The sequence below is a fragment of the Staurois parvus genome, unplaced genomic scaffold, assembly GCF_062004578.1.
Source record: "Staurois parvus isolate SC_StPar_1 unplaced genomic scaffold, SC_StPar_1.0 ptg000165l, whole genome shotgun sequence".
Classification (NCBI taxonomy): domain Eukaryota; kingdom Metazoa; phylum Chordata; class Amphibia; order Anura; family Ranidae; genus Staurois; species Staurois parvus.
The window spans coordinates 4,914,145-4,925,791 of record NW_028317961.1 but is presented as its reverse complement, the minus strand read 5'-3'; the positions used below and the strand labels follow the sequence as shown (position 1 = coordinate 4,925,791).

General features: G+C 39.5%; 1 protein-coding gene across 1 annotated transcript in view; it reads right to left on the bottom strand.

Annotated features, from left to right (window-relative positions):
- Nucleotides 1-247: 247 nt before the first annotated feature.
- AKAP7 (A-kinase anchoring protein 7) overlaps nucleotides 248-11,647 on the bottom strand; it is a 242,581-nt gene continuing 231,181 nt past the window's right edge. The window contains exon 8 of the mRNA XM_089676168.1: nucleotides 248-1,266. Coding sequence (XP_089532294.1) covers nucleotides 1,076-1,266 — 191 coding nt within the window. The 3' untranslated portion in view covers nucleotides 248-1,075. The remainder of the gene's footprint in view (nucleotides 1,267-11,647) is intronic.

Sequence of the window (11,647 nt, the reverse complement as noted above, 5' to 3'; positions counted from 1 at the left end):
TTCTAGAAAATATATACAAAATAATTGTAAATAAAATAAGCTTGAATGTATGTCAGGATTTTGTGAAGAGGTACGTGAAAATGGTTAACAGTATGGGTGTGGTTTTGAATATTTAGTAATTATAATGTAGAGTTACACAAACTTAACCTTAATGCAATAGTCTCTCAATTCATCCCATCCCAAAATATTCATATCAATGCTTTTGTCTCTGAAGGCAACGTCTGACCGTTGTTTTGTGTAATCAGTCTTTTACCAAAAATTTCTCTGTATATTTTTTCACGTGTCTCTGGAAGAGCCAGCACAGCTTTAATGTCCTTCACTTTGTCCAACAGAGGTTTCAACTCCCTTTGCAAAGCAGTCTGCTTGTTTCCATCATCATATCTCTTGCCTGAAGGAAAGGATAACATTATTGTACACCACACATACAGAAACTGTCTGTGATCAACTATACATATATTGTGATTTTTGGCCACATATTTATATAGAAAAAATCCATTATACTTGTCAAAAAATAGATTTTCTTCATGAATAACGGTCATAAAGAAATACTGCATAGTGTCACAAAACATTTGAGAACCAGTACAATAATACATAGTGAATATATTTTCTCTGAGGAACATCCAGCATTGAAATTAGCATAGTCTTTGAAGGGTTGCCACTGCAACATTAGTAATGGAGAAGGGGACTCCAGCTTAAAGTAACAAAGTCATCCCCATTTACCAATAAAGATGACAGGGCATTGCCATCTGGTAAGGCCTCTTGGTTGGCCATTCTCTACTATTAAACAAGGCATAGCAAAAGGCTCCTATTGTTCTTCAAGTTACACAATAGATTCATTGTCGTTCACTTCATAGGACTCTTGCCATTTCCCCTTTTTGTAGTTTGGTTTTTCTGCAACGCAAACAGGTTTGTCAGGAAATATCACTAAATAAATCCATCTGTGTAAATGTTGCTATAGAGGTATACTGTCCACAAATCCCCATGTAAGATGCACCTGAGTAGGAAAGTAGGCGTCTCTTAAATGCAACCAATAGCTTCAAGTTGAAATTTATTTTGTCAACAGGGGCTGTAATTGTTATTTGATATTGTTTTCAATTTTCTCATTATTAATGCCAGGCTCCAGCGAGATCCCATCAGTCTGTTTGGCTTTGGCCTGCTGTGTTTCCTCTATGTACTGCTGTACGGCCTTGAGTACTGCATTTTCCACCAGTCTTTTGCTTAAGCTCACCAGCTCAGCATCATCGGGTTCTCGTCCATTCTTATGACCTACACACCATAACAGAGAAAAGCAAGTTCCTAATAAGTTTTATAAATGTATGGGTTATTCTAAACACTATCAGCCACAGACACAGCAATTCTAGTCTCAAGTACTAACAGAAATTGCAGTAAAATATTTATGGTGAAAATAAGTGACTTTACAAACAGTTACCAGTAGCATTCACTTGTATTTCTAAAAGTATGTACACCTGAATCCAGCTGTCAATATGGATTGCCTGGTGCCAGTGAAAAATGCCAGAAGTGACACATACAGCCAGGATTCAGACTAGCTGTTATGGATTGAGACAGGTACATACTATTTGAGGATTTGCTTTGTTATATTTTGTATTTCAAAGTTTTCCCATATACAGTGGGTAAAGAAAAGAATCAATCCCCTTTAAAATAATCACAATGCATTGCTTTGCAGCCTGAAATGAAGACAGACACAGTTTTTGTTTTATCCAGCTGTATTTACTTATACTTGCAACTTTTAACATCCAAGTGAAAATAAAAATCCAAAAACAGAAAAACTGAGTTGGAAAAATGATCACCCCTTCCTAAAAATAATTTGTAAACTCAATCAGGCATAGCTAAATCACCTCCATGGCACACAAAGCTATTTGACTTTCACCTGTGATCAGCTGTGGTCATTTTGATTAGCTTAGCATGAAAAGAGCTTTCCTGGAGCATTTCAGTCCAAGGTAGTACAACTGAAGCAAACAATCAACTATGGGTTGCAAGGCACTGTAAAAAAGATCTTCAAGATAAAGATGTGGAAGCAACAAGTCAGGAGATGGATCCAAAAATTTTTCAAAAGGCATTATCAATGCCTACAGTAGAATCACAGTCAAGTCTATTATTAAGAAGTGGAAGGTATTTGGTACAACACAGACCTTCCCTGGATCAGAAAGTCAATCCAAACTGGATGAAAGAGTCAGGAGGAAACTGGTCAGAGCGGCTACCTAAAAGCCTACAGCAACTCTGAAGCAGTTGCAGGAATTTAGGACAAAGAGTGGTCATTGTGTGCATGTGACAACAATATCACAAATTATCCACAAATGTGACTTGTATAAGAGGGTTGCAATAAAAGCGTCACAACATCACTTCCGGGTCCAGGAACATCCAGGCTTAGTGAGAATGAGGCGTGGAATGCTTGTCGGCCTTCTTAGATTCACATAGGCTGAAAACACTGGTGCCGGTTTGCAGGCACCATACCATGTGAGTGCAATAGTGTTTGTTTTTACTTTTCTTTGCTCATTTAATAAAATACTGCACTTAGAAGGTGTTTCACTTGTCTGATTTATCTGAATGGTCCGGCATTATTCCAGCGTGAGGATTACCCATATCAAACATTAATATTGGAGGCGTGTTGGGAGTTTCTATACCTTAGTATATGGTCACAAGCGGATAATTGCTGGAGGGGAGATATCATTTGAGAGGATGGTTTCCTATATGACCAAAAAAGTGCATCTGACCACCTTAAATGGGGTCAAAAGGAGGTGAGTGAGCAATCTTTACTTTATTTTGTCGGCACGTGGTGAAGATTCAAGTCACTCTCTCGTTGTTTGGTTCGGGTCACAGTTTTAAGAAGCAACAAGGACTGTCACTTTAATTTTATGGACTTATATTTATTTGTTACACTTGTTTTGCTATTCGTATAAATTATGGGAATATAGCTGGCACCATGAGATATACATTTTAATTTCAAAGGTTCTAATATAGAGGCATGTAGTGATACTAGTCCCCTAATAATTGCACATTTTCACTTATTTGTACTTGTATATGTAGCGCCTACCTACTTTATCACATATTGACTCCTCAAGGAAGGCCACATTCAGTCACGACTGAGCTTTGCCAAAACGCACCTTGAAGATTCTGCGGCCACATGGAAAAATGTGTTAAGGTCAGATGAGAGTAAATTGGAATTATTTGGCCTGAGCAATAAGCGCTATGTCTGGCAGAAATCTAATACAGCGCACTATCCACATAACACCATTCCTACAGTAAAAGTGGTAATATCCTGTTATGAGGGTGTGTCTCTGCAGCAGAGACTGGAGGACTTGTCAGGATAGAAGGAAAAATGGATGGGAAAAAATACCGTCAAATTCTTGAGGAAAATCTGCTTCCCTCTGCCAGAAAGTTGTCAATGGAAAGAAAGTTTACCTTCCAACATGGCAATGACCAAAAGAACACAGCAAAACATTTCACATAGTGGCTGAAGGAGATAAAGGTGAATGTCTTTGCATGGCCTAGTCAGAATCCAGACTTAAACCCCATGGAAACATCTGTGGAATGATTTGAAGACTGCAGTCCACAAACAGTCACCATCACATTTAAATGAACGTGAGCAGTTCCGCAAAGAAGAGTGGGCAAATATTGCAAAGTCTAGATGTGCAAAGTTAGTACACACATATCCCACCAGACTAAAGGATGGAATTAAAGCAAAAGGTAATTCAAGAAAATACGGACATAAAGGGTGATCCTTTTTCCAACTTAGTGATTCTATTTTTGATATTTTTTCTGACATGTTGGTGTTAGATCTTTCACTTGGATGTTATAAGTTGCACTGAGTAAATACAGCTGGATAAAACAAAAACTGTGTCTGTCTTCATTTCAGGTTGCAAATCAACAACATAATTTAAAAGGGGGTTGATTCTTTTCTATACCCACTGTGCATATTTTATTTGTATACTATATATAGCCATGTACATGTAGTTCTCCTTTAATCCTTGATCCCTAATCAAGTGATTATGCTTTGATATACTCTCTCAAGGCCTGCCTAAGAAAAGCATGCTTAGAGAATATCATTAGGGTCTGATTCAGGTAGAACGAACCATTTTCTTTGTCACCCATTCCTAAGTTTTAACATTACAAATTTCTCACAAGTCACAGAGTGAAGCAGCAGGCGTGCAGATCAACGTGAAACATATGATAAGCACACAGCTAAAAACATAAATCCTAGTGTACAGTCAGTGGGACTTCTTCACTGAACTGACATCATTGTCCTGGAAACAGATGCCTACCCTACATAAAAAACAAAGATTCTGTTGACCTTCTGGGAAAAAAAGTGTTGAAAGGACTACTGCGATCTCTTTGAAAGGTTATACTTAGCATGCAAGCACTTACCATTAAAATATATATATCTAACATTAGGTCTGATTTAAAAAATTAAGAACATTTTATTAATAATGCTGCATGACTGATGTCTATAGTAATTTGCTTAAAGCAGAGTTCCAGACGTTTTTGTGTTTATTAAAAGTCAGCAGCTACAAAAACTGTAGCTGCTGACGTTTAATAAACACACACTTACCTGTCCCAGGGTCCAGCGATGTGCTCACCCATGCCGTCCCTGCTCTCCTTCTTCTCTCCACGGTGCTGGCATCTCAACTGTGGACACCAGGCCGTTTATAGCTTGAGGCTTCGCAGCCGAGTCATCCTGATTGGTCCGGCATTCTTATGGGACCTGTGAAGGTTGCCAAGAGACTGCGGGAGAAAAGAGGGGGCCGAACATCTGGCTCACTTGGCCACGGCGAACTGAGCTGGAAGAAGGAGCGGGTACCTGGCAAAACCAGGTACCCACTACCCCCCCAAAAGGTGCCGAATATGGCAGTGGAGGGGGGAGGAGGCAAACAAGCGGAGCTTCCACTTTTGGGTGGAACTCAGCTTCAAGTGAAGGTAAAATAAAGTACAATTACAGCTTTCCAAAGCTAGACTTTTTAGGCAAGAATTCTCCATTGCATTAGAACCTACCTTGCAAATGAACATATCCCAAATCACCTGTAGACAGATATGTCACTACACATCTGTATGTCACAACATATAAGAAAATGGTATATTTTACATCATCCCCTTCACAGTTGCAATTTGTGACTCTTTGGGTGTGCGCTGATCATGAGTCAATCATCTTGTGGGTTGATCAGGTCATAAATGCTCATAAGTCAATTAAAGGTGTGTGGCTGGTTTTGATGGGCAAAAACCTAGCGGGAATTGCAGTGTGTTGGTTTCTATAGTCCCGAAGGTGCTGGTGTGGGTCACAGCTCCCATTGCTAAGTATGTAGCTGGCATGGGTGACCACGGGTCAAGTTGACTGGATGAAATTTCAATGTGTTTCTTAAGTCTGGGGTCTGTAAAGTGATGTGTTTGGCGACTATAAACTCTAGGTTTTTGCCAGTCTGGTTAAAGGGCCACAAACCACCAGTTTTTTTGTAATTTGTGTCTGGTCCATGGAGGTGGGCTTGTGTGGTTAATGTGCGGCTGGTGCAAGAAGCCATGAGTCAGTGGGAGTTGCAAGTCACTAGGAAACCTGGGACTATAGTGTAAGCCATGGGTGTATGAAAATGCAGGGATACTGCATGAGTTGTTGTTTATGTTGTTTAGTCATTTGGTATTGTGCAGGTAGTCCACAATAAAACGGGGCATGTAAAACAGATCCTTGAGGGTGTTGTGCTGGCTGCTCAAACCCTGGGGGTTGCTGAACTGGGCAGGGATGTATGGATCAGGATCTGGTACAGGTGCAGAAGGATCTACAGTATGGTATATCTAGAAACATCAACAGCAACTGCCACCATCAACAGTTTATGGTACAAAATACAAACGTTTCACATGTAAAAGCATAATGTTCTGAGTAAGCAAACTACTGCATCAATACTTGTCTTTAAAAAGTAATCTCTACATTACAAAATTACAGACAGTTTCACTCATACTTCAAAACCATTTGCTAACAAGCAATAACAGGAAACAGATGATAAAACCAAAGGTCAGAATGGTCTGTATAGGTTTGTCTGATGACAGCTCAACATTTACTTGGAAACCCAACAGCATTGCTCTAAAATGTTATGAACGGTCCTCTAGAGAGCTCACAAATATCACTGTTTGTGTGACATTTATCTGCTCCTGTTTATTGCTAACCAGAGATCTAAGACAACACATTCAACAGAAAGAGTAAGCAGTGTGGATGAGCAAACCTTTATGAAAGAAATCTGATGTTTGAGTGCAACAATCTAAATTTAAAATGTAAAAAAGATCAGTGACACTAAAAGACATGCCAAAGAAATAATTGTTGAAAGGGCAGTATGACTGCTAAGTACATTACCTGTAACATCTGTATTCTGTCCTTATTATTACCATTGGATTATGGAAAATGTCACTGACATTAAATTATCAGTCTCAGAGACTGAGAAATGGCATAAGTTGTTTTATAATCTATCTGAGCAAACCTACACCTTCACCACCTAAAAAGAAAAAGCACGGTGCAGGTCTGAAAAAAATGGCACTTTCAAGCTAGGGTCACGCTAGTGCAGCTCTGAATTAATCCGATTTTCGGTGTGATTTTGTAATGTGACATTGGTATGTTTTCACATGTTTTTCATGCCACTGAGTTTTTTTGCAGGGGAAGGAGACTGCACAATTCACAGGTGCTGGTTGTTCATGAGTCGGCATCTGCTGGCATAATAAAAACCAATGATTCATTCTTGATGTCAGCCGGGTTTCCCGGCTGACAGCAGAATGTGAACAAAGGAGTCATCATTAATTAAAAAAAGGCTTGGGGGATCCCTTTACAAAGCATACCAGGCCTTTTGGGTCTGGCGTGGATCTTAAGGGAGACTCCATGCCAAAAATACAAATGGTGGGAGGTCTCCCTCCAAAATCCATATTAGACTCTAATCTGAACATGCAGCTTGGTAGGCAAGGAAAGTGGGGATGAGCATGTGCTCACTCCCAAACAATACGTGGGCACATGCTCTCAACATGGAGGAGTACTATGTTGATGAGGACAAGTGCCTCTTCCCCACAACCCTGGCTCGGTGATTGCGGGAGTATATAGGTGTGAGGCTTATCGGGATCTGGAAGCCCCCTTTAATAATAAGGAAGCCCCCATATACCAGTCTCTCCAATGTGAATGAGTAAAGGGCACATAGTACTAGGGCTGAAATACCTAATCAACATAATCAATTAGTTGGTCAGCTGATTAGTTTGCCTGCACAAAAAATGCATTATTTGTTTACATATCAGAAAATGCAGTTCAGCACACATACAGCTCAGTACACCATCCATATGTGTTAGTAAGTGGCTGAGAACTTGTGAATGTGTGAGGAGCAATGCTTTGTGGGACATATAGTCCTGGGCAGGAGAAGAAAGTTTTTTAAAGTAATTCTAAAGGCAGAAGTTTTTTTTTACCTTGCTATAGAGGTACACTATACTCTACTTTGCAGCTTGATATAGGGGCACTCTGAGGGCAGGAGGAGCCAGAAGCGCCAGAACAGGAGAATCGGGGTTGCTTTGGGCAAGACCATTACACAGAGCAGGTAAGTATTACAAGTTTGTCCAGCGTGTACAATCACTGTAAGGGCTCTGTGCAGGGAAGATCAGCATCTGAACCCAGAGAAGCTGGAGGCTGATAGACTGGAGGTATTATGATCTCTGAGTCCGATATGTGCCAGATTCAACCGCTAACAGTATATATATCTCTTCTGTTTGTTATTCTTAGATTGAATTAGATATTTTGTTCCCCAACCATATAGCTTGTTATTTGTATTTACCGCTGCATATAGATATTCAAAAATAAATTACTTTACATACTGTATTAACTAAATTATACACCAAACTTTTTTTGAAGTTTATATCCAATTAATCGAAGCAGCAATCGGTCAACTAATCGATTATGAAAATAATCGTTAGTTGCAGCTCTACATAGTATCCCTACTTATTCAAAAAGGTCAGCGGTAGATAAAAACACAACAGTTCTTGACAAGTCCTTAATTAAAAAAAATAATTTAAAAAATGTCCCTTGAAGTACATCCATTGTCAATCAATTCAGCAGAGATGTAGGTCCACATAAATCACAATGAACGACAGCGACTGACCCCACCCACTAACGACATCAATTAGGTCATCGGGTGACCCCACCCCTTTGTTTACTTAAGTGGAGGATGGGAGAACTGGCAATGTCATTAAGTGTGAGGCAATGGGAACAATTTTTTTTCTTTTCCATCAGCAGTCAGCAGCCGTCATTCATTGTGATTAATGTGAATCTGCATTGCTGGAAGATGTGATTGATGATGGATGTATGAGAGAAAATAAAAAAAATGAATACAGGAATTGTCAAAAACTGTGTTGTGTTTTTATTTACTACTGACTTTTTTTGGCAAATGAGTAAGAGTACTGTATACTCCTTTACCCCTTACTGATTCACATGAGGAGGGCCGGTATCTGGGGCCCCCTAATTGTTAAAGGGGCCTTCCAAAATTTGATAATCCCCCCACAACCAGAGGGTCAGGGTTGTGGAGAACAGGCCCTTGTCCTCATCAACATGGTGACAGGGTACTTTGATGAGGGGATCCCCCATGCTAAATGCATGTGGTCTGGTAAGGTTTAGGGGGGCACTCTCACCCCCTTCTTTTCCTAGCATGCCAGGCTGTATGTTCAAGTAATGGTCTGGTATTGATTTATGGCTTATGATAAATAATTCTGGAAGTAGTACATTCATAGTTTAGGTCTAAGCAGCAAGGTAAAGCATTTGCTTAGATATGAAGACTGTTAGTACCATCCATGCACCACAATAAAGGACTAGCTTCCTATGGATCTGCAAAACGTTACAAAAACATACAATGTTTTACAATGGTTTACAGTGCATGCACAAAATATAACACAAGATTCTTATAGTGTATTTTTCCCTAAAATATATCAGGATGAAGACTATCTCTAAAAAATAATAAGCTGCTAGAATGTAATCAGCTGCATCTCAGTATGCTAGAGCGTAGGAAGGCCTCCCTGAGGGAAATCACACGCTGCAAATTGCAATCAGAGTCAATGTCCATACAAGAAATAAAACAGTGTTTTGTAATAATGGAGCAACTTGTATAGCCTGACTTAACCACAGCTATGTATTCATGATGCCCCTTTAATTAGGCATTTTGCATTGTCTGTAGCTAACAGCTTAAAGCAGTATTAAACCCAAAAGCAAACGCTTATTTTATTGCAGCTTACCAATTCTTAGATGTGATGGCTTAGATGTGTTAGGTTTGCTTTCTTCTATCTGGTGATTCAGCCAGCAAGTCTGTTGTTTTTAGGAGCTCAAGCTCTCCAGCAGAATGTATCAGTTTACATGGATGAGACAAGCTGTTTGCCACTGGCAGGAGTGATTAAAACAATCAGCTTTTATTTATTCATGTAAAACCTTTATTCCAAATGGAAAAAAAACTGTTTGCTGCAACTGGTTATAAAGTGTTAGCTGGAGTTTGACTTCAGTTTGTTAGTGTTTTCAAATCTGCTAATACATTTAACACCCCCCATCCCCCCAAGACTGACAACACTGCTGTCTGCTGTGTCCCAGTGTATCCCTCCAAAGTGGTGTCTCATTAATACAGGAGGTATGTTACTGGCCAGATCTGCAGGTAAAAACAGAGGGAAAAAGCCAAAAAAAGAAAATGGATGTAGCCACCACATCTAATGATTGGTAAGCTGCAATAAAATAAATTTTTGGCTTTGGGTTTAATACCGCTTTAAACATTAAAATATACCTGTAGTCTTCAGTTATTTAGGTTTCTAATTTTCTGAATTTAGGCAATAAAGTAGAAATATCTTAATAATAATAGGACTCATAATGCACATGTGCCTACTGTTTGTTAGCTGTTTTGTTGGGACTGATAAACAAAAGTGATAAAAGGCCTGAAATGCTGCTTCATATTTCCTTCATGGTTGGCCACTTGTCTAACTTTATATCTGTCATAAAGGAGGATCAGCCAATAAAAAAGACTGGCTTTTTCCATCAGCGATCATATGGTCAAAGGAGTAGACTTTTGGCCATGTTACCAGCACTGAAGGGAGCCTGGAGCAGCATTTTCTGCAGGACATGTATGTATTCTTTCTCTCTTGCATTTGTTATTTATCCCAAGGCTGTAAACAAAGTGTATGGCTATGTTATGTAGGCCTAATTAAATGTTTTAATCTTTGTCCAAATAACTACTTCAGTGGTTTTAAGCCTAAGGTTGCCCTGGACATGTGACCTGTTTATATCCGGGTAAGCATTACTGAGTAAAACACACATGGTGATATTTTTTTTTATAATCTTGGTAATGTTATTATAAAGCAGAACAAGAGCCCAAAATAACAACATAAACAGGAATATCCTAATAAAAGATACAACAAAAGAGCAGGTTTTGTTGCAATATTCACATTCAAATCAGATTTCCCCTCTGCAGTAGTTCTGCCACAAGATGTCCTCAATCTGATGACCAGCATAATTTAACTCCTAGATTGTAAGCTCCAAAGAGCAGGGCCCTCCTATCCCTCTTGTATTGAACTGTATTGTCTCCCGTTATATTGTAAAGCGCTGAGCAAACTGTTGACGCTATATAAATCCTGTATAATAATAATAATTTAACCTTCTTCCTCTGAGTCCAATCTGGACCCGCCCCATCCCTTGACTGTACAGTGAAAGGTGAAGCAGCACAGAGATGAGCTCATCTGCCCTCCTCTTCTATCAGCATGCTCCTTGTCAGCATATGAACTAATCTGGCTCCCTGTATTGCTTCTCCCTCTCACACTCCAGCCCAGCTTAACAAGGACTGCATCACTGAGGTTATTTATGTCCTTCATAGGACACATTATCAGTTGTACAAATGGAAGAGTGATGAAGCATTGTATGCTCTATTAGGTTCACTTCTTAGGAGGCAGGGGGAGAGGTTTTGTGTCTAATGAATTACAGAGAACGATTACAGAGTTGTATTCATTTGTTTCTATTATATTTACCTAGAGTTCAGATTTAATACAGAACACTCTTGAACATACAAAAAAAAGTCCTGGAAATTACCCGCATTCCAGGTCCACCCAAAAAGGTCTGGTGGAGCCTCATGGGTTTACACAATCCACGGCTGCTTGTATCTTCAATACAACTGCAAGATTTCCTTGCCATAAATCTCAACTTTTGCATTCTCCATATTTAAAATATATATAAACCTATAGGATCTCCAAGAAACTGCAATGTGATTTAGCTTTCCAGCATCTACCAAAACACATCAGTTTGGATAAAAGGATACTAAATGTAAACTAAAAGTTAGCTGTCCTGTCTCTCTAGCCTTGAATGGTAAAGTGTAATCTCTGATTCTGGAACTTTAGCAGGGTGGGGCTTGGTGCTTTAAGCATCCAAGACATATAAGAGTCCAGAGGCTGACTCAGTACACCAGGGCTATTTCAGTTTGGGGATGGCATGAACCTGTAGCTGGGCCACGCAGGTACACATCCTTAACAAGCAGTAAATGAGTTTTAAAACAAACATTTGTTGAATTCTGAACCTGAGCACACATTCATTCAAAATTGACAGCAGAAGCACTAAAATTGTCCAAGTCATTCCCTCAGCAGCTCATCCCAGGGCATCTGCTCTCTGCTTACA